The sequence below is a fragment of the Somniosus microcephalus genome, unplaced genomic scaffold (assembly GCF_052327205.1).
Source record: "Somniosus microcephalus isolate GS21.2 unplaced genomic scaffold, FLI_Smic_1.0 unresolved_chr1, whole genome shotgun sequence".
In the NCBI taxonomy this organism is placed as follows: domain Eukaryota; kingdom Metazoa; phylum Chordata; class Chondrichthyes; order Squaliformes; family Somniosidae; genus Somniosus; species Somniosus microcephalus.
Genome location: NW_028225179.1, coordinates 145346890 through 145370035, shown reverse-complemented (window position 1 = coordinate 145370035; position 23146 = coordinate 145346890). Strand labels below are relative to the sequence as shown.

At 50.3% G+C, this 23146-nt stretch overlaps 2 protein-coding genes across 2 annotated transcripts in view; one reads left to right on the top strand and one right to left on the bottom strand.

Moving 5' to 3' along the window:
• LOC147096195 (zinc-binding protein A33-like) overlaps window positions 1-22587 on the top strand; it is a 75903-nt gene extending 53316 nt beyond the window's left edge. Inside the window, exons 4-6 of the mRNA XM_085975065.1 lie at window positions 91-113; window positions 212-327; window positions 20280-22587. Coding sequence (XP_085831191.1) covers window positions 91-113; window positions 212-327; window positions 20280-20851 — 711 coding nt within the window. The 3' untranslated portion in view covers window positions 20852-22587. The remainder of the gene's footprint in view (window positions 1-90; window positions 114-211; window positions 328-20279) is intronic.
• Window positions 1-23146, bottom strand: part of LOC147096194 (E3 ubiquitin-protein ligase TRIM39-like) — a 546064-nt gene that overhangs the window by 491264 nt on the left and 31654 nt on the right. The window lies entirely within an intron of this gene.

Genomic DNA, 23146 nt, shown 5'->3' with positions numbered 1-23146 from the left:
GAATGTACTTTTCTGTGGAATCCACTCTGTTTCTTTTTGTGATAAAATGTTCTCTAAACACAAATAATAATAATTGTTCTTGTTCCGCAGAAATTTCCGGAAACTGTGAAAAGGTATAATTTACACTCTTGATTTGAGTCGATATTTTAATTTCTAATATCTCTTGCCCACCCTGGAATGATCCAACACTGCCCTTTATCTCCTGTTCCAGAGCGAAGCGAACTCTCCCAGAGCCGCAGAAGGTTCACCCTTTAATAAATGTGGGGAAGTACATTGGGTCACTGCAGTACAGAGTGTGGAGAAAGATGCTGACGGTGATTAATACAGGTGGGTGTGAGCTTCCTGACACCAGCTATTAAACAGCTCTCTCTATTAGTAGAAGCGACCTGTCTTTTTATAATAAATATCTAATTGTATTTGTAACTGACTAGATTTTACTGGTCGGTTTTCTGTTACGATACATCATTGTCAGATCAGCTTCCATTTGACATTTTTGCTGAATAATTAGCAGAAATTCCAGTGGGAGCGTTTTCAGGGCAGATCTGGGCTGTGCTGAACTTCTGCCTGCCCCATGGATGTGTCCCTGTCCCAAATCCTGGAGTCTTGGCTATTTCCATATTGTGAGTCGGTGTCAATACAATTTCCGCTTGAATAGGGAGCCAACTTTAGGTGAGAGTAGACTGGTCAGAAATGTAAGGGACATGAGGAGCTACATTTGAAAACTGAAAACTGCTGCTGCTGGAGGCCGGTTTTCTGAAAGCTCACGATCAATCAGCGATAAACGGGTCATTTTCCGGTTGACAGACTGTAACTAGTGGGTGCTGCAAGGATCAGTGCTTGGGCCTCAGCTATTTACAATCTATATTCATGACTTAGGTGAAGGGACCGAGTGTAACGTATCCAAGTTTGCTGATGATACAAAGCTAGGTGGGTAAGTAAGCTGTGTGGAGGACACAAAGAGTCTGCAATGGGATATAGACAGGTTAAGTGAGTGGGTAATAAGGTGGCAGATGGAGTCTAATGTGGGGAAATGTGAGGTTATTCACTTTGGTAGGAAGAATAGAAAAACAATATATTTTAAATGGTGAGAAACTATATAATGTTGGTGTTCAGAGGCAATGGGATGTCCTCGTACAGGAAACACAGAAAGTTAGCATGAAGTTACAGCAAGCAATTCGGAAGGCAAATGGCGTGTTGGCCTTTATTGCAAGGGGGTTGGAGAACAAGAGTAAGGAAATCTTACTACAATTGTACAGGGCCTTGGTGAGACCACACCTGGAGCACTGTGCACAGTCCTGGTCTCCTTTATCTGAGAAAGGACATACATGCCTTAGAGGCGGTGCAACAAAGGTTCACTTGATTGATCCCTGGGATGAGAGGGTTGTCCGATGAGGAGAGATTGAGTAAATTGGGACTATAGTCTCTGGAGTTTAGAAGAATGAGAGGTGATCTCATTGAAACATATAAGATTCTGAGGGGGGTTGACAGGGTAGATGCTGAGAGGTTGTTTCCCCTGGCTGGAGAGTCTCGAACTAGGGGGCATAGTCTCAGGATAAGTAGTCGGCCATTTAAGACCATTTCTTCACTCAGAGGGTTGTGAATCTTTGGAATTCTCTACTCGAAAGGGCTGTGGATGCTGAGTCGTTGAGTATATTCCAGGCTGAGATAGAATGATTTTTGGACTCTAGGGGAATCCAGCGATATGGGGATCAGGCGGGAAAGTGGAGTTGAGGTCGACGATCAGCCATGATCTTATTGAATGGCGGAGCAGGCTCGAAGGGCTGTATGGTCGACTCCTGCTCCTATTTCTTAAGTTCTTATTACATTTGGGAATTTAGCCTTTTAAATGTTAAATACCCCCCATGTCTTCAGCAACACTGGACACCAGGGACAGGGAAACGGAGTCAGTAAATTCTTTAAAAGGAAATTAGATAATTGGTTGAAAAGAAGCATATTAAAGTGTAGGGGGAGTGAGTGGGACAGTGGAATTTGTTTGTCTGGATTGACCTATAATTTAATAATGGTCAATAACCATAGGTCATAGATTTAAAATCATTGGTAAATGATGAGAAATTTATGATTCACCTCCCATTGTGAGGCGCTAATCTGCATTTCTCGGTGCCTCTCCTCCCACGAAGATGCAGCCCTCCCCCAGATGCTTTTGGGTAGATTCGTCCGCTGCTTGCTGCTGACCCGCAGCTCACACCCACTTGGACAGTAGCACTGTCTGGCAGTCAATGTCACTGCGTTCTTGAATTTTATTGCATTTGGACCGGGATCCTTCCAGGCAGCATCTGGTGACCTTTACCACATTCATCATGCATCATTGCATAAAGAAGGTGACTGATGCTCTCCTCATGCTCCAGAACTAGCCACGCGTCAAGCCAAGCTGTTCCAGTACAGCTACAACACTGGCATCTATCCAACATTCTGGAAAACTGCTCGGGTATGTCCTGTCCACAAAAAGCAGGACAAATCCAATCCAGCCAATTACCATCCATCAGTCTACTCTCAATCATCAGCAAAGTGATGGAAGGTGTCATCGACAGTGCTATCAAGTGGCACTTACTCACCAATAACCTGCTCACTGATGCCCAGTTTGGGTTCCGCCAAGACTACTCGGCCCCAGACCTCATTGATGCCTTGGTCCAGACATGGACAAAGGAGCTGAATTCCAGAGGTGAGGTGAGAGTGACTGCCCTTGACATCCAGGCAGCATTTGACTGAGTGTGGCATCAAGGAGCCCGAGTAAAACTGAAGTTAGTGGGAAACGGGGGGGGAAACTCTCCACTGGCTGGAGTCATACCTAGCACAAAGGAAGATGGTTGTGGTGGTTGAAGGTCAATCATCACGGCCCCAGGACTTCGCTGCAGGAGTTCCTCAGGCAGTGTCTTAGGCCCAACCATCTTCAGCTGCTTCATCAATGACCTTCCCTCCAACATAAGGCCAGAAATGGGGATGTTCGCTGATGACTGCACAGTGTTCAGTGCTATTCACAACTCCTCAGATAATGAAGCAGTCCATGCCCGCTTGCAACAAGACCTGGACAACGTTCAGGCTTGGGCTGATAAGTGGCAGGTAACATTCGCGCCACAGAAGTGCCAGGCAATGTCTATCTCCAACAAGTGAGAGTCTAACCACCGCCCCTTGACATTCAACGACATTACCGTCGCCGAATCTCCCACCATCAACATCTGGGGGGTCACCATTGACCAGAAACTTAACTGAACCAGCCACATAAATACAGTGGCAACAAGAGCAGGTCAGAGGCTAGGTATTCTGCGGTGAGTGTCTCAACTCCTGACTCCCCAAAGCCTTTCCACCATCTACAAGGCACAGGTAAGGAGTGTGATGGAATACTCTCCACTTGCCTGGATGAGTGCAGCTCCAACAACACTCAAGAAGCTCGACACCATCCCAGACAAAGCAGCCCGTTTGATTGGCACCCCATTCACCACCTTAAACATCACTCCCTCCACCACCGGCGTACCGTGGCTGCAGTGTGTACCATCGACAAGATGCACTGCAGCAACTCACGAAGGCTTCTTCGGCGGCACTTCCCAAACCCGCAACCTCTTCCACCTAGCAGGAGAAGGGCAGAAGGCATATGGGAACACCACCACCTCCAAGTTCCCCTCCAAGTCACACACCATCCTGACTTGGAAGTATTTTGGCATTCCTTCATCGTCGCTGGGTCAAAATCCTGGAACTCCATCCATAAGAGCACTGTGGGAGCACCTTCACCACACGGACTGCAGCGGTTCAAAAAAGGCGGCTCACCACCACCTTCTCAAGGGCAATTAGGGATGGGCAATAAATGCTGGCCTTGCCAGCGACACCCACATCGCATGAATGAATTTTTAGAAAACTGTGGGCCATTCACTTCGTTTTCTTCCCAATGGAACCAGAAAAACAATGAGGACGAGCTGTCCAGTGCTACAGACTGGCAGGGTTCCCACAGATACAAGGAGCAATGGACTGAATACATATCAAAGCCCCGTATGAAAACCTGCTCAGTATCATGAACAAGTAATGCTTTAGTTTGATTCATGTGGAGCTAGTGTGTGATGTCCCATATCTAATATTGAACATTAAGCCCACTATCTGGGAAGCTGTCTTGATGCTTTCTTCATGTGTTAATCTACCACACCAGCTCCTCTGACTCAAGCCAAGTATCAAGATGGTTGATTGGTGATCAGGGTTATCCCCAGCAGTCATGGCTTACACTGCAGTAAGGTTTCTACAGACAGAGGGGGACACCAGACATAATGAGGCCTATGTCAGTGCAAGAAGGGCGATAGAGAAGACTATAGGGTGGAAAAATTGGAATTCATCCATTTTGGGGCGTTAACATTGGCCGGGCGCAAACTTTAGCGCCTGGCGCTAATTATCACCTCCGATTGCAAAATTCGCCTCTCTCGCCCCTGTAGGTGATTTGAGCGCTAAATCAGGCGCTACACACCTCTCTTAAGGCACTAACGTCTGGGAGCGAGGCGCTACCTAAGAACGCTACTGAAATTCAGGCGATGGCAGTTACCATGGAAGCCAGACAGACCGGCGCCCTCCAGTTCTTAAAGGGGCGGGGCCATCTTGCTCGCCAGCCACATCCCACTCATTGCAGCTTGAATCTTGGCCTGGAGAGACCTCGAAAGGAATTGTGTTGGAAGCACTAGTGGATAGGCCCAGGGAAAGAGCTTGGTGCTTAGAAACCTCAAAAGTGTTGCTGAGGGCCAAAACTCCTTAGGACAGCATTAAATCTCACCAGACGTCTCTCTCCCCCTCAACCTGCATGTACCAAAAATGTTGCCGACAAAAAAAGGCAGGAAGCGCCCGCCTTTAAATAGCGCTCCCCCATCCTCTTCCCGACTTGGAAACGTTCCCCTTAACCTGTCATTCCTAGCGGGTGGCGCTAAGGCAGGGGACGCCACTCAATTTCCAGTCCGAGGCGCTATCGGAGGTTGTACGCTCGACTAACGTCACGATCTGCGGGCGCAGGAGATCGTGGCGGTAGTGCTTAGTGCTGCCGCAAAACAGCTGGTCAATTTTGCGAGTGGCGCTAAAATTGCCACACTCGGGCGCTAAGTTCCGAGTGCCCTGTTAGCGCCCCCCCCGCAGGCGCTAACGGGAGGCGCTAACTAACCAAATTTTCCCCCTATGTGATTTTGAAGCCCAGTTTCTCGATGCCTATATAAATCTTGTAGAGCCCTGCAATACAGTCTGTCGAGAGTCTCCAGAATCACTGCAGCTTACTACGTACGACATAATATCACAGTGAAGACGGGCTTGCTGCTACTGGAAGGGGATGATGATGTAGATGGGGGAAGAATATCCATTCACACAGCATGAGGAGGGTGCACAGGAAGGGGAGAATGTGGTACAAAACCAGTCGCCAGAGACAGGAGGACACCAATTATAGCGCAGTGCTTTCAATGAATAAAAGCTGACACACTTCCATCGATGTATCAAAGATTCAGGGTGTCCTTACTGCTACTCCTACAGTCCTCTTGCCACTTGTGTTTCCTGCTGTTTAAGAAGTCACCTGTCCTTTAATTAACAGGCTGCAACAGCGCTCTATTCCCTCCCTGCTAACTCAGTCTCTCAATGAGGAGCACTATCACTGGTCCTAACTCGCCCTGTTTGAATAATTAGGGCCCCAGGACATCAGTGGGTTAGTGGCAGAGACACGTGGGCTAAACCAGCAACTGGCGAGAATCCAGCCCCTCACATCGAAATAAAAGACACAGGCACGGACATGACCTGATTCTGTCATTGAGCATTCTGGGATTCCTTGACTTCTCTGTGATGAAATATGCCATTCATCAGGCACTGTATTCCCTGTGTTTAGTTTAGTTTCAGTTTCATTTCCTTACCTGTATTGTATTGTGTGTAGGGCTCCGCCCATACCTGGCCCCTACTTAAGCAAGCTCCAGCGTGTCTCACAGGAGTACAGCAGATCTCTGGATGAGAGCCACTTCTCCAATGTGTATTACTTTCTGAGTTAATAAAAGCCTTGCTTTGTTCCGTTAATGTCGAGTCTCGGATTCATTGAGGCACATCAATTTTGTTAACTCAATTTTCAACGCAATGGCCCAACTCTTGAAACCCGAACGTTTGGATTTGGACCCGCATGCTTCAGACGCATCGGCACGATTCGGACACTGGTTTAAGTGTATGGAATTCTTCCTGGACAATTCCGCAGCCATCACAGGCGCTACGGACGCTGAGAGTATGAAACTCGGAATCCTGCGGAATTGGGTAAGCCACCGGGTTTACCCCCTCATCCAAGACGCCAACACGTACCCGGCCGCCTGCGACATCCTAAAGGCGCATTACCAGCAGCCTACGAACGAGGTGTACGCTAGGCATCTGCTCGCTACTCGCACACAGCGACCTGGGGAATCGCTGGATGAGTTCCTAGTCACCCTGAAAACGCTTGGCAAAGACTGCAAGTGCCAAAATGTAAAAGCCGCAGTGTACACTGACGAGCTTGTTCGTGATGCCTTTATCGCAGGCCTCAGCTCCACTTACATCTGGCAGAGACTACTGGAAAAAACGGGATTGGACCTGAAACAGGCTGTGGACACAGCGCGATCCCTGGATGTGGCCCAGAGAAACTCGGAGGCCTACTCTTCGGCCCGCGCCGCCCACGCCGCCACGTGTGCACCAAGGGCGCCGCCATCTTGGAAGGCATCTTCCCCGCCCGGCAGCCCGACACCGTCGGGGCCCCGCTCTCCCCCAGAAGCCCTACGACAGCCGCGACGCGTCGGGGCCCCAACTGCTACTTCTGTGGGCAGCCGAAGCACATCAGAAACCTGTGCCCGGCGAAAGGCACCACCTGCTTTAAGTGCGGTAAGAAGGGGCACTTCGGGAAGGTGTGCAGAGGGAACCCCGCTGGAAAACCCGCCACCGCCGCGTGTGCGCCGTGGGAGCGGCCATCTTGTACGCCATCTTGCCCGACCTCGTGGGGTCCGCCATCTTGTGAGCAGACAGCGTGGACGCCATCTTGTCTCGATCAGGGCCCTACAGTGGCATCGGTCACAGTGGACCAGACCAGACCGCACCCGCTATCCAAATCAATGTTGGACATCGAGGTAAACGGGTGCGGGGTTAAATGTTTAATTGACAGTGGAAGCACGGAGAGTTTTATCCACCCTGAACTAGCACAACAACTCTCTCTAACGGTGCTCCCTGCTCGGGGCACCATCTCTATGGCTGATAAAACCCAGACATCGACCATTATGGGTTACTGCGCGGTACAATTGTCCGTTAACGGAACTGTATACGATCATTTTAAATTACTAATCATGAAGAATCTATGTGCGAGCGTGCTCTTGGGCCTGGATTTCCAGTGCCACCACCAAAGCATCACGCTCAATTACGGTGGGTCCCAGCCGCCCCTCAGTGTGCGGTCTGGCTACCCTGAAGGTAAAGCCGCCTTCGCTATTCGCGAACCTTACTCCCAACTGCCGGCCAATAGTGACCAAAAGCAGGAGGTACAGCTGGGAGGACAGGCGGTTTATCGCGACCGAGGTAGACAGGCTCCTGAAGGAGCGCATTATCGAACACAGCAACAGCCCGTGGCGCGCCCAAGTGGTGGTGGTGGTGAGGGGTAGCGAGAAGAAGCGGATGGTGATAGATTATAGCCAGATGGTTAATCTATACACCCAGCTAGACGCCTACCCGCTACCCCGCATATCCGAGATGGTGAACCAAATCGCCCAACACCGGGTGTTCTCCACCATCGACCTCAAGTCAGCGTACCACCAGCTCCCTATCAGACCAGAGGACTGCCCGTACACCGCCTTCGAGGCCTCTACCAATTCCTCAGAGTCCCCTTTGGGGTGACGAATGGGGTCTCGGTCTTCCAGAGGGAGATGGACCGCATGGTCGATGACCACCACTTGCAGGCAACCTTCCCCTACCTCGACAATGTCACCATCTGCGGTCACAACCAGCAGGATCACGACTCGAACCTCGAGAGGTTCCTGAAAAACGCACAAAAACTCAACCTCACTTACAACGAGGACAAGTGCGTTTTCAACACCACGCGCCTCTGCATACTAGGCAGCGTGGTGGAGAATGGGGAAATCGGACCAGACCCCGACCGATTGCGCCCCCTACGGGAGCTCCCCCTGCCCAACACTCCCAAAGCCCTGAAAAGGTGCCTGGGGTTATTTTCTTATTATGCCCAATGGGTCCCCAACTACTCTGACAAAGCCCGCCCTCTCTTGAAAGCATCCTCTTTTCCGCTCTCTGCTGAGGCCCACGCCGCCTTCAAAAGCATTGAGCGGGATATTGAGCGGGCCACGCTACAGGCAGTGGACGAAAACACTCCCTTTCAAGTGGAAAGTGATGCGTCTGACTTTGCCTTGGTGGCCACCCTCAACCAGGCGGGGCGGCCCGTAGCTTTCTTCTCGAGGACCCTCCAAGGGCCCGAGATCAGACACTCCTCCGTGGAAAAGGAGGCCCAAGCCATCGTGGAGGCAGTGCGCCACTGGCGGCACTACCTAGCCGGCAAACGCTTCACCCTACTTACCGACCAGCGGTCGGTAGCGTTTATGTTCAATAATAAACAGAGGGGGAAGATTAAAAATGATAAGATTCTTAGGTGGCGGATCGAGCTCTCCACCTTTGAGTATGACATCATTTACCGGCCAGGGGCCCTTAACGAATCCGCTGACGCCCTCTCACGAGGGATGTGTGCCAGCGCCACCGGGGATCGGCTACAGACCCTCCACAACGACCTCTGCCACCCAGGGGTCACATGGCTGTTCCACTTCATAAAGTCCCGCAACTTACCCTACTCGATTGAGGAAGTTCGTCTCTGACCAGGAACTGCCGCACTTGCGCTGAGTGCAAGCCTCGGTTCTACCGCCCAGATAGAGCCCACTTAATCAAAGCTAAACGGCCCTTTGAGCGGCTCAGCTTAGATTTCAAGGGCCCCCTCCCGTCAGTCGACCGCAATGTTTACTTCCTGAACATTGTGGACGAATACTCCCGTTTCCCATTCGCCTTCCCCTGCCCAGACATGACCAGCGCCACGGTCATTAAATGCCTCAACAGCCTGTTCTGCCTGTTCGGTATGCCGAGCTACATCCATACGGATAGGGGGGCGTCCTTCATGAATGAAGAGCTACGCCAGTACATGCTGTCCAGGGGGATCGCCACGAGCCGTACCACCAGCTACAACCCCCAGGGTAACGGCCAGGTGGAGCGAGAGAACGGGACAGTATGGAAAGCAGTCACTCTAGCTCTAAGGACCAAGGGCCTCCCTATCTCCTGCTGGCAGGAAGTCCTCCCAGATGTGCTCCATTCGATACGGTCGCTATTGTGTACGGCCACTAATGCCACGCCTCATGAGCGAATGTTTGTCTTTCCCCGGAAATCCACCTCGGGCGTATCCATGCCGTCATGGCTCTCCACCCCGTATTTGTACGAAGGCATGTGAGGGGCCACAAGACGGACCCCCTCGTGGAGTCAGTGCACCTACTCCACGCCAACCCCCAATACGCGTATGTCCGGCACGCCGACGGAAGGGAGGACACAGTGTCCATAAAAGACGTCGCCCCAGCCGGTAACGACAACAACCACGACAACAACAGCAACAACGATCACAGCAATTCTTACCCACCCACTATCCTTTCAGCACCCCCGGAAGAACATCGACCAACGGTGCCCCCACCAACTACCCCTTCAACAACCCTGGCGGCGACCCAGGAGGCCACCGGGGACACCCAGCCGACACCCGCGGCACCACAACAGCTACGTCGGTCACACAGGACTATCAAACCCCCGAACAGACTAAATCTGTAGAAGGGGTGAATGTGATGAAATATGCCATTCATCAGGCACTGTATTCCCTGTGTTTAGTTTAGTTTCAGTTTCATTTCCTTACCTGTATTGTATTGTGTGTAGGGCTCCGCCCATACCTGGCCCCTACTTAAGCAAGCTCCAGCGTGTCTCACAGGAGTACAGCAGATCTCTGGATGAGAGCCACTTCTCCAATGTGTATTACTTTCTGAGTTAATAAAAGCCTTGCTTTGTTCCGTTAATGTCGAGTCTCGGATTCATTGAGGCACATCATTCTCTATCAATTTTCTCCATGACTCCTTTCCCAATAAGGAAATCTCTGTGTAGCTTTTCCTTCGAAAAGCTACATCTCTCCCTTCTCAGGGTCTCCTGGTGTACCCCCAACATCTCTAGTGTTGTGCTGTAGATTGAAATCCATGTCCAGCTGAGAGGGCAGACGGGACCTCGGTTTAATGTCTTGTCCGACACTGCAGCACTCCCTCAGTACTGCACTGGAGTGTCAGCCTGGATTTTGTGCTCAAGTCTCTGGAGTTGGGACTTGAACCCATGACCTTCTGACTCAGAGGTGAGAGTGCAACCACTGAGTCACTGCTGATACCTGGTCTGAGTCCTCGAAGTCTCTGAGCTCTGCACAGAACACACAGTCTGCTTATGGAAACTGCAATTTGCTGTTCACACCAATAAAGAGGGTAATGGAAAGCCCAAACTATAACTAGCACAAGAACATTCACCAAAAGAATGGTTTAAAAATAAACATGATTACTGCAGTTACCTGTAAGGATGATGAAACATTCCTCTCAATGTCAGTAAATAATGGGACAAATAAAAGGAAAAGAAAAAAACACTGAGTTTTGGAATTCTGAATTAAATGTATTTATAGCATGTTATGCTTTTATCAGTCTGCATTCAAAAAACAGACTGGTGTTTTAGTTACATCCTACTTCGGAACTGAAGACTGGAAGATAAGTAAAACTCTTTGCAGGGCGGAATAAAGAGACAAACAAAACACAGATAGTTTAATCAGAGAGAAAGTTCATGCATTCAATTAACTGAAAACTGCTCCGTAGTAAAGGGAGAACCTGTTAGATTGTACAAGATCCTGTCAGTGAGGCAATGATAGGACATTAAGAGAAGCAAAGAGTGTGGAGCCAGCTAAGATAGGGAGAATGCATGGGAAAGATTTTCACAAGGAAAAGAGGCAAGATTTGGTAGAAATTGGCAAGAAATTAATAAAATACTGCAGTGAGAGGTGACATGAAATGTGGGTGAGGTCTGTGTTTGCAGCATATTCTGTTTACATTTCAGACTTCATAATAACATAACAAATATGAGCTGGAATAGGCCATTTGGCCCTTCGAGCCTGCTCCGCCATTCAACTAGATCATGGCTGATCTTCTACCTCAACTCCACCTTCCCGCACTATCCCCATCTCCCTTAATTTCCTTAGTTCCCAAAAATGTATCGACCTCTCTCTTGAATATACTCAACGACTGAGCATCCACAGCTCTCTGAGGTAGAGAATTCCAAAGATTCACAACCCTCTGAGTGAAGAAATTTCTCCTCATCTCAGTCCTAAATGGCCGACCCCTTATTCTCAGACTGTGACCCCGTGTTCTAGATTCCCCAGCCAGGGGAAACATTTTCTCAACATTAACAACAAGCCCCGTAAGAATTTTATATGTTTCAATGAGATCACCTCTCATTCTTCTAAACTCTAGGGAATATAGGCCTAGTCTACTCAGTCTCTCCTTATAGGGCAATCCCCTCATCCCAGGAACCAGTCTGGTGAACCTTCGTTGCACTCCCTCTAAGGCAAGTATGTCTTTCCTTAGGTAAGGAGACCAGAACTGTACACAGTACTCCAGGTGTGGCCCCACCAATGCCCTGTATAATTTAGTAAGACTTCTTCACTCTTATACTCCAATCCCTTTGTAACAAAAGCTAACATACCATTTGTTTTCCTAATGACTTGCTGTACCTGCATGTTAACTTTCTGTGATTCATGTACAAGGACACCCAGGTCCCTCTGAATGCAAACATTTCCCAGTCTCTCACCATTCAACAATATTCTACTTTTTTGTTTTTCCTACCAAAGTGGATAACTTCACACTTCCCCACATTGTATTCCCTTTGCCATGTTCTTGCCCACTCAGTCAACCTGTCTATATCTCTCTGCAGCCTCTTTGCGTCCTCCTCACAGCTTACTTTACAACCTAACTTTGTATCATCAGCAAACTTGGAAACGTTACACTCAGTCCCTTCATCTAAGTCATTAATATAGACTGTAAATAGCTGAGGCCCAAGCACTGATCCTTGCGGTCAAACATGAATTCCCTTTCATAAAACCACGTTGACTCTGCCAAATCATATTACTATTTTCTAAGTGCCCTGTTACCACGTCCCTAATAATAGATTCTAGCATTTTGCTGATGTCAGGCTAATTGGCCTATAGTTCCCCGTTTTTTCTCTTCCTCCTTTCTTAAATAGCGGGGTTATGTTTACTACCTTCCAATCCGTGGGGACTGTTCTGGATTCTAGGGATTTCTGGAGGATTAATGCCAGTGCATCCACTATCTCTGCAGCTACCTCTTTTTAAAATCCTAGGATGCAGGTCGTCGGGTCCAGGGGATTTGTCACCACTTAGTCCCACTTCCTGCAGTTAGCAGGTCACTCAGCCCATTAATGTTCTCTCTGTGATTGGAGCATCTGCTATATTCGCTGCTCACGATGCGGTCTACTCTACATTGGGGAGACCAAACGCTGATTGGGTGACCGCTTTGCGGAACACCTCCGTTCAGTCCGTAAGAATGACCCCGAGCTTCCGTTCGCTTGTCACTTTAATTCTCCGCTTCACTCCCACTCTGACCTCTCTGTCCTCGGCCTCTTACACTGTTCCAATGAAGCTCAATGTAAGCTCGAGGAACAGCACCTCATCTTTCGATTAGGCACTTTACAGCCTTCTGGACTCAACATTGATTTGAACAATTTCAGACTATAAGCCCCCATTTTTTCAGGCGGCAGCTGTTGATGATTCTGCCATCCCCATTTGTAACATTTTATCTCTCCTGAGTTCAATCCGAGCACAGACTGTGCCTTCAATTCTTTCCTCCCCTCCCCTCCCCCTTTCCCTGTCTCTGCACCTGCTTCAAACCTGTTACATCTCCAACTTTTACCAGTTCTGACGAAGGGTCCCAGACCTGAAACGTTAACCCTGTTTCTCCCTCCACGGATGCTGCCTGGCCTGCTGAGTGTTTCCAGTATTTTCTGTTGTTATTGCTATTTCTTCTCCCCCTTTTCTTTCTCCCCCTCTACTCAGGGATTTACTTATATTTCAGTTTTCAGTTCTGATGAAGGGTCGACACCCAAGATGTTAACTTGTCTCTTCTTGCTTCAGATGCTTTTTGTCGTGCGGTATATTTCCAGCATTTTCTGTTTTTATAATAAATACGATAACTGTTGAAGTCAAATGTTGGTACCTGAGAATCATTTTGTGCACAGATCAATCTTTACAAAAGCAGAGTCTGTAAATGTAGAATTGTAATAATTTCATGGGCTCCTATTCTAAGGATATCGACCCCATCAATCAGAGTGACTGGCAGTTATACCACACCACACGCAGGATTACATTCTATGTTTTTAACCAGAATGATTTTAATTTTACCCAATCTATTTGTTCATCAGGTAGAAATGTATTCAATGACATCAAACTGATATTGACCAGTTCTGCATGTGTAACTGCTGGAAGCTGTTGATTACATTTTCTCGTTCAGCTCACTGACCTGGTCCTTTACTTCCTCTGTCTCGGTTTCTTTCAATCCTCCTGACTGTTTATCCCTTTTCCATTTGCCTATCTGATAACTACCTGTATATACTTTCTCTCCTGTTGTGTGAAGGGGATCATTTGTTTGGCACACTTACTCAAGAATTTGGAGCATATAATTAACTTGAAATGAGAATATTTGTAATTATTTTATTTATTCAGCAAACCTCGGCTGCTGGACAATTCCAGACACCGTCACTAGAGGGGATTACAGTGTGTTTAGATATAAAAGTGTTAGGCCTAGAAATTCAGTTGGTTGCGCCAGCCACTAGCGCCTTAAGAGGGCGAGCAGTGGGGCGCTAAGTGGCTAGCGACCGGGCACAGCGCGATCTGCGCCTCTCGCGAAATTCAGTAATGATTTAGCGGCGGCGCAAAACTTTTGCGCGCGCTCAGCTGCGCGCGCAGATCCTGACATCATTTCATGGTGCAACGCCCTTTGTGCGCCCCAAACTGGAAATTCAGTGGCGCCGCCCTTCTGTGCGCATGGCGCCCCCAGCGACTGGTAAAGGGGAACGGTTCCCAGGCGCGGGGGGCGCTAATTAAAGGGGACTCCTCCTGCAGTATAAATGTCAGCCATTTTGCTCCACTCCTTCTTTGTGAGCCACTGATATTTGGAGAGAGACAAAGGGAGAGAGTTTTCTGGTTTGAATCAACACTCGCTCAGGTACTTCTGGCTTCAGGCCAGAGCTTTGCACTTGTAATTAACTTTCAGTGCCATAGCATTAATTCGATACATCTAATGGGGGCTGCAATGGGTGCAAACATTGGCTTACTGCATTGCATTCAGAGGGCTCAGAGACGCCGTGAGCGACTGCCAGTCATGGCCAGACGGAGAAGGGCCAACAGGCGTCGGCACAGGAGGCCTTACCCACCCAGGGTCTACCGCCAGCGGTTCTCATATCTGAACATGTCTGAGGAGCAGTGTGTTTGGAGGCTGCGATTCAGAAGGGAGGTGGTCACAGAGATCTGTCACCTGCTTCAGGGAGATCTGCAGCCACAGCTGAGGAGCAGGACGTCTCTGTCGGTGGCAGTGAAGGTGACGGTGGCTCTCAACTTCTATGCCACCGGCTCCTTCCAATCCGCTACTGGGGACATTTCCAACATCTCCCGGTTCGCGGTACTTTGCTGCATCCGCCAGGTGACCAATGCCCTTTTCAGAAGGAGACGTCAGTTCATCTCCTTTCCCATGACCCTCGACAAGCAGCAAGAGCGTGCAATGGGATTTGCAGCATTAGCGGACTTCCCAATGGTGCAGGGCGCCATTGACTGCACGCATGTGGCTTTGCGGTCACCGCTGGAGAATGCCGAGGATTACCGCAACCGGAAGGGCCACCATTCGCTCAACGTGCAGTTGGTGTGTGACCACAGGAAGCTCATACTAGCTGTCAATGCCCGCTTTCCAGGCAGCAGCCACGATGCTTTCATCCTGCGCCAGACTTCTGTGGCAGACCTTTTCCAGGCCCAGCCTCACCCACGAGGATGGCTTCTCGGGGACAAAGGCTATCCTTTGTGCACCTGGCTGATGACCCCGCTCCGTGCACCCAGCACCCCTGCAGAACAGCGATACAATGACAGCCATCAAGCAACCAGGAACATCATTGAGCACACAATCGGCGTGCTCAAGCAATGGTTCCGCTGTCTGGATCGTTCCGGGGGAGCCCTACAGCACTCGCCTGAGCGAGTCTCCCATGTCGTTGTCGTGTGCTGCAATGCTGCACAGCCTGGCTATCCGACGGACTCAGCCACTGCCAGCAGAGGAGGAGGAGGAGGAGGACCAGGATGGGAGGGAGGCAGAGAGTGCAAGGGCCGTCCGTCTGCGGCTTATTGCAACTCGGTTCTAGGCCCCTTCTCAGGGAATGGCTTGTGCCAATGAAGGAAGATGAATGTAGCCGCTCCGCAAGCCCTCAGCCGATCAAGGCAACCAATACTTCCAAAAGCAAACATGGACAGTGCGATTAAAGAAATTTTTTTACTCTTCTAACTCTGTGCCCTTCCCGCATGACAAACTAATTCAGAGAAACCTCCCAAACAAAAACACACCAGTCTCGGCCTTTATATAAAAAATGAAAATGCCAGTCTCGGACTTTATATAAAAAAGAAATACAACAGTCTCGGCCTGTTTATAAAAAAGAAATACAACAGCCTCGGCCTGTTTATAAAAAAAGAAATACAACAGTCTCGGCCTGTTTATAAAAAGCAACAAAATTGGCCAGACCTTCTACTTTTTCACCTGCGAGGGTGATCCGTCTCGTTTCCGGGCATGGCCCCTACCCGCCCTGCAGCTCCTCCTCAATGGGACCCCAGTGGCTGCAGCAAGGCTGGGGGAAGGCTGCTGAGGGTTAGTTGGTGAGACAGCAGATGCCCTTGGGGGTCGGCCTGGGCCTGGAGGGCCCGGCTGCGGACTGCTCCAACTCAGCTTGGGCGGCAGCAGTCTGTCCTACGGGTGGTGGCAGCTGCAGTGGAGGAGTGACAGTGTTGGCTGCAGGAATGCTGCCGACCTGACCAAGCACAGACACTCCCTGGTCGGCTGATTCACTGGCACTCACACGGACCAGCACTGCAGCATGCGCAGCAATTTGCTGAAGCACAGACTGCTGGGCTGCTGCGATGCGGCGAGTGCCCCGGCGATGCCTGGCCGAGCCAGCGAGTGTGGCAGCAGTTAGTGCCCATGTGGCCTTGGTCTGTGTCTGGATGACACCAGCCAGTGAATGCACGGCACGACTGAGCACTTGGCTGGAGGCCGCCTGTGCTGCCGCGAAGTCCTGCAGACTCCTTGCCAGTGACTCTATGGAGTCAGGCATCATTGCCACTGCAGCCATGAGCTCAGTGTGCCTGCGCTCGGCCTGGGCGCCCATTTCCGCTAGGAGCCGCACCTCCTCTGCGCTCACTGTAGCAGGACTGGAGGCCACACTCTCCCTCCGGGGAGAAGGCCGCCGAGCTTCCCCACCCCTCCCGCGTTGCTGCAGCCCGCTGGTCCCCGGAGCATCACTCTCCTCCGACAGTTCCCCCCTGCTCCCCTCCAGGGAAGACATGTCCCCAGCATGGCCATGGGCTGCCTCGGCTGAGGGTGTCCCTGATGGGATGGCTTCCTCTTCTTCCTCCTCTAGGTCTGAGTCCGACACAGTGCCAGCTTGAGGGGCCGCCTCCTCACCTGGCGAGTCACCATCTGAAAGCAGGGAGGCACGAGTTGTTTTCGAGTGAGGACATGATGGTAGCGAGGGAGGCATGAGTACTGCTATGCACTGCATTGGTTCGATAGTGGCAAAGGATGCTGGCGTGAGGCGCAGGTGGAAAGAGAGACGTCCAAAAGGTGAGGACCTTACCATTGGTGCCCAGAACAGGGTCGGCATTTCCAGTCGCGACGGGCCCAATCAGCCGGCCTGCCATGATCTGCTCCACTCACAGCTCTAGGTCGCTGAGATGCTTAATGTCAGGACAGCCTCCCCCGGTCTGGCGCTGCTGTCTCCGGTTGTGCGCCAGCTTGCCCTGCAAGAGAGAGGACGGCCTCTAAGTACAGTGTGAAGCCCTGATCTTGCCTGCACAGCCTCCCATGGTGGAATCGCCCTGACAGTGTGAAGCCCTGATCTTGCCTGCACAGCCTCCCATGGTGGAATAGCCCTGACAGTGTATAAACTCCTGAATATGCAAGTGCTTTTCATGACAGTCCCATAGCTGCTGGATGAGGGCTGGGCAGTAGGGCTTTCACGTCCCTTTGGCCATCAACTGAGGTGCACATGCAGGGATGAGGAGGATACTGGAAAGGGTACTCACCCTGACAACCTGAGTGAGGTCATTGAATTTTTTACAGCATTGGAGGGGAGTCCTGGCAACCACGCTGTTGGAGGCGACCCTGCTTGCCACCTCCCTCCAGGCTTTCCGATATTCGGAGGGCAGCGGCCTCCTGCCACCTTCAGGGAACAGAACATGGCGCCTGCGCTCAACTGCGCCAACCAGCACCCTCAGGTCACCCTCGCTGAAGCGCTGCGCTCTCTCCCTTGGCTTCTCCATTCTCCTGGCCGTGGAGCAGTTGAATTAGCACTGTTCAGGCCTTCCCTCAGGGTTGCAGTTTGCAGGGCGTGGCAGCCAAACAATTCCACCCTCCCCCTTTAAGTGCTGACCGGCGCCTGACTGTCGGCCTTCAGTCAATAACTCGCCGCACCTGCGCTGTGCCCGCCCTCGGTGGTAGCTCCCCGGATCGCCGGCTTAGCGCCTTATGATACTCGTGCATCGCCTGCTTTAGCGCTGCAGCAACCTCTTGGGGCGATGCAACTGAATATCGGCGAAGGTGGCGGAAACTTTTGCGACCGCCCGGCTGTAGCGCCCCAAACGCGGCTATACCGAATTTCTAGGCTTTAATGTTCAGTGTGACCAAAACTGGATTGACCTTGTGTGAAAGTCTACACAAACATCCTTTAGTCAATAATGAATTTCTGTTCATGTTATACTTCACTTCAATGTCTTGTCGACCACATCTGAACCGTGACATGTTAAGGCTCAGATCCCTTCCTTGGCCCATTTATTGTAGATCACAATACACTGTGATGGAGAAAAGCCCCCAGAAAATACTGGAAAGCCTCAGGAGGTCAGACACAGTATTTTGCTTTTGCACCGTGATGGCGAATATATGGTGAGATAAGGAGCCTCTCTCTCTCTCTCTCTCTCTCTCTCTCTCTCTCTCTCTCTGCCTCTCCCTCTCCCTCTCTGCTTGTCTGCCTCTCTCACTCTGCCTGTCTCTCTCTCACTCTGCCTGTCTCTGTGTCTTTCACTTTCTCTCTCCATGTCTGTGTCTCTCTCCCTGTCTCTCTCTGTGCCTCTCTCTCTCTCTCTCTCTCTCTCTGTGCCTGTCCCTCCCTGTCTCTTTCGCCCTGTCTCTCTCTCTCCCTGTCTGTCTCTCTCCCTGTGCCTGTCCTTTCCTGTCTCTCGTGTCTCTCGCTCTCTCTCTCTCTCTCTCTCTCTCCCTCGTGCCTGTCCCTCTATCTGGCTCTCTCCCTGTCTGTCTCTCGCCCTGACTCTCTCTCTCTCTGTGCCTCTCTCTCTGTGCCTGTCCCTCCCTGTCTCTTTCGCCCTGTCTCTCTCCCTGTCTGTCTCTCTCTGTGCCTGTCTGTCTCTCTGTGCCTGTTTTTTCCTGTCTCTCTCACCCTGTCTCTCTCTCCCTGTCACTCTCCCTCTTGCTTGTCTGTGTCTCTGCCTGTCGCTATCTCTTTCTGTGCTTGACCCTCTATTTTTCTCACTTCCTGTCTCTCTGCCTGTCTCTTTCTCTCTCTCTCTCTGCCTGTCGTTCTCTCTCTCTCTCTCTCTCAGTTCAATTCAATTCAAATGCTTTATTGGCATGAAAGTTTACAGGGAACCATATTGCCAAAGCTTACATAACAAAAAGTACAGTTTTCCAACATTCTGTAGGTGTCAAACAATTTTGACCTTCGTTGGGTACATACAATATTACTTTAAACAATATTAATTTAAACAGTCTTTGTACATCAGTGGGTATATTCAGTATTAATTTTAAACAGTCCTCCGGTTGTGACATGTTGTTACATATTTGGCACCAAGGTATGGTCTGTCTCCTTCTCCCAGGACTAATCTTAATTTTGACAGGTCATCCAATTCCTTGAAATCTGGGGTTGTTTGGCTGAGCTTGTCAAATAATATGTTTCTTGATGTGTTGAATTTTTCGCATTTTAGGAGGAAATGCATCTCTGTCTCAACCTCACCGGCCAGACATTGATCACATATTCTATTCTCTCTAGGCTGCCAGGATTTCTTGTATCTTCCTTTTTCAATTGCCAGTTGGTGGTCGCTTAGTCTGTACCTGGTGAGGGTCTGTCTCTGTTTTGTGTCTCTGATGGTCGAGAGATAGTCTGCCAGTTTATATTCTCTTTTTAGGGCCCGGTAACATTCTAATCTGCTTTGGCTTTTGGTTATTTTGTTCCAATGTTCCAGGTAGGTTTCTTTGCTTTGTTTAATGATTTGGTTCACTCGGATTGGTGTTTGGACGGCAGTGTTGGTCTGGGGCTGGTCAGGGTCCGGCTGAGTAGGAGCACTTAGTTTCAGTAGCAGCTGACTCAGGGGACTCTTTTCTGGGTTTAGCTCTTGGGTCTGGAAGGCTTTAAAATGAAGGGTGTCTGGGGAGCTCGATTTGAGGTGATTTAGGAAGTTTAGTGCTCGTTTTTGGATGTTTATTATCAGTGGGTATCTGCCTAGTTCGGCTCTGCATGCATTTGTTGGTGTTTTCCTTTGGGTGCGAAGGATGCTTCGGCAAAATTCTGCATGTAGGGCTTCTATTGTGTGTTTTTCCCATTTAGTGTAGCTATGGTGATTGAGCGGGCCCCATACTTCACTACTCTCTCTCTCTCTCTCTCTCTCTCTCTCTCCCTCTCTCTGTTTGTCTCTCCGTCTCTGTGCCTGCCTGACTCTCGGGCTCTCTCTCTCTCTCTCTCTCTCTCTCTCTCTTTCTCTCTCTCTCTCTCCCTCTCTCACTGCAGGGTGTGTCCGCCCGGTTAAACCTTCTCCCGACAGTGTCTTCCCATTTCCCCTGTGCGCTGCTGAATTAATTTCTCATTCTGGATCATTGCCGATTTTACCAATCACTAACCGGCTGTGAAAGTTGCAGCGAGCGACTAACTTTTTATCTGTGTCCCTCTGTCGCCAGCTCCAGTCACCTTGGACCCTAATACAGCCCATCCTTACCTTCGCCTGTCTGAGGACCTGAGCACCGTGAGATACACCGGGAAACGGCAGCAGATCCCCGACAATCCGGAGAGATTTGATTACTGTGTCCGTGTCCTGGGATCGAAGGGATTCACATCAGGGAAACATTCCTGGGAGGTGGAGGTGGGGAACAAGACTGCCTGGTCTGTAGGTGTGGCCAAGGAGACCATCAACAGGAAGGGGCAATTCACCCTGACTCCAAGTAACGGATTCTGGGCAGTGAAGCTGAGAGATGGGAATAAATACTCGGCTTGTGACAAATCATCGAAAAGCTTAGAGCTGAGTGTGAACCCGAGAAACATTCGAGTCTGCCTGGATTATGAGGGAGGGAAGGTGTCCTTTTATAACTCCGATAACAAGTCCCATATCTACACTTTCACTGATACATTCACTGAGAAACTCTATCCTTACTTCAGTCCATTCCTCACTGATGGGGATAAAAACACAGACCCGCTGAAAATCTGTCCCCGGACAGTAACAATCCAGGAAGATGAGGGTTTTATCCTTTTATAAAAATAAAACGGCTTCTTATACCAGGCACAATATTCCCAGACACGGCACCTCCGGCGAGACCGCGCAGGCAGCCTGAAGCTTATTGAAAACCCGCGGTGCACCGGCCCGATACTCCACCCATTGATGCACCCGGTGAGTGCCAGATCCCGGCAGTGGAGCAGGAGTCTGGGAAAATCCCACCCAATAACACCGATAAATACCCGCAGGGTCTGGGAAAATCCCACCCCGATATATCAATAATCACCGATAAATACCCGCAGGGTCTGGAAAAATCCCACCCAAATAATCACGGATAAATACCGGCAGGGTCTGGGAAAATCCCACCCCGATAACACCGACAAATGCCCGCAGGGTCTGGGAAAATCACACCCTGATATCACCGATAAATACCCGCAGGGTCTGGGAAAATCCCACCCCGATAACACCAATAAGCACCGATAAATACCCACAGGGTGTGGGAAAATCCCCCCGATAACACCAATAATCACCGATAAATACCCGCAGGGTCTGGGAAAATCCCCCCGATAACACCAATAATCACCGATAAATACCCACAGGGTGTGGGAAAATCCCCCCGATAACACCAATAATCACCGATAAATACCCACAGGGTGTGGGAAAATCCCCCCGATAACACCAATAATCACCGATAAATACCCGCAGGGTGTGGGAAAATCCCCCCGATAACACCAATAATCACCGATAAATACCCGCAGGGTCTGGGAAAATCCCGATAACACCAATAATCACCGATAAATACCCACAGGGTGTGGGAAAATCCCCCCGATAACACCAATAATCACCGATAAATACCCACAGGGTCTGGGAAAATCCCCCCGATAACACCAATAATCACCGATAAATACCCACAGGGTTTGGGAAAATCCCCCCGATAACACCAATAATCACCGATAAATACCCGCAGGGTCTGGGAAAATCCCCCCGATAACACCAATAATCACCGATAAATACCCACAGGGTGTGGGAAAATCCCCCGATAACACCAATAATCACCGATAAATACCCACAGGGTGTGGGAAAATCCCACCCCGATAACACCAATAATCCCCGATAAATACCCGCAGGGTCTGGGAAAATCCCACCCCGATAACACCAATAATCACCGATAAATACCCTCAGGGTCAGGGAAAATCCCACCCACTTTAATAAATAACTGCAGTAATCGGGATATCTACCCTTTGCCATCGCCCAGTGCCTCAGCGATTGAGAAAACAGTTTGATTTTGGGATCCCAGCTTCTGTTTATAACAGTAAATTGTATGAGTATCAGTAAACAATGAACTGAACCATAGTGATAGAATCGGCTCACACACGCTAACACATTGCTTTAAGAATAATGTCCTGTGTAAGATGTTGGAAACTGCTGAATTGATGGCGTATCGGGTCTGTATAATTATTCCATTCCCTGTGGTCCTGAATGAATTTCTCTACATGTATTTAGTGCTCTGCTTTACATCTCTGGAGGTGATCTTTATGTGAGGTCCATCAGCTTCACTGACTTGTGTTTGAGATGTGATGTGAGGTCACTGCAATATAGATCCGATACTTTGTAGAAATACTTGCGATGCAATCTGATCATGGGTTTACTTGTTGGTCATTTAAAGCATCTCTCTATATACAACACTAGCTGGGGGTGCCCGGCGGCGCTGAGGCTTTTTTGAGGGCATGTTGCTGTTGGAGGAGAGAGAGAGCGAGTTGGGGGGAAGAGAGAGAGCGACTGGGGGGAAGAGAGAGCGACGGGGGGAAGAGAGAGAGCGACTGGGGGGAAGAGAGAGAGCGACGGGGGGAAGAGAGAGAGCGACTGGGGGGAAGAGAGAGAGCGACTGGGGGGAAGAGAGAGTGACTGGGGGAAGAGAGAGAGCGACTGGGGGAAGAGAGAGAGCGACTGGGGGGGAAGAGAGAGCGCGACTGGGGGGGAAGAGAGAGAGCGACTGGGGGGGAAGAGAGAGAGCGACTGGGGGGAAGAGAGAGAGCGAGAGATGGGGGGAGTGAGCGCGACTGGGGGGGAAGAGAGAGAGCGACGGGGGGAAGAGAGCGAGAGACTGGGGGAAAGAGAGCGAGAGACTGGGGGGAAGAGAGAGAGCGAGAGACGGGGGAAGAGAGAGAGCGACGGGGGAAGAGAGAGAGCGAGAGACTGGGGGGAAGAGAGAGCGACTGGGGGAAGAGAGAGAGCGACTGGGAGGGAAGAGAGAGAGCGACGGGGGGAAGAGAGAGCGCGACTGGGGGGGAAGAGAGAGAGCAACTGGGGGGGAAGAGAGAGAGCGAGAGATGGGGG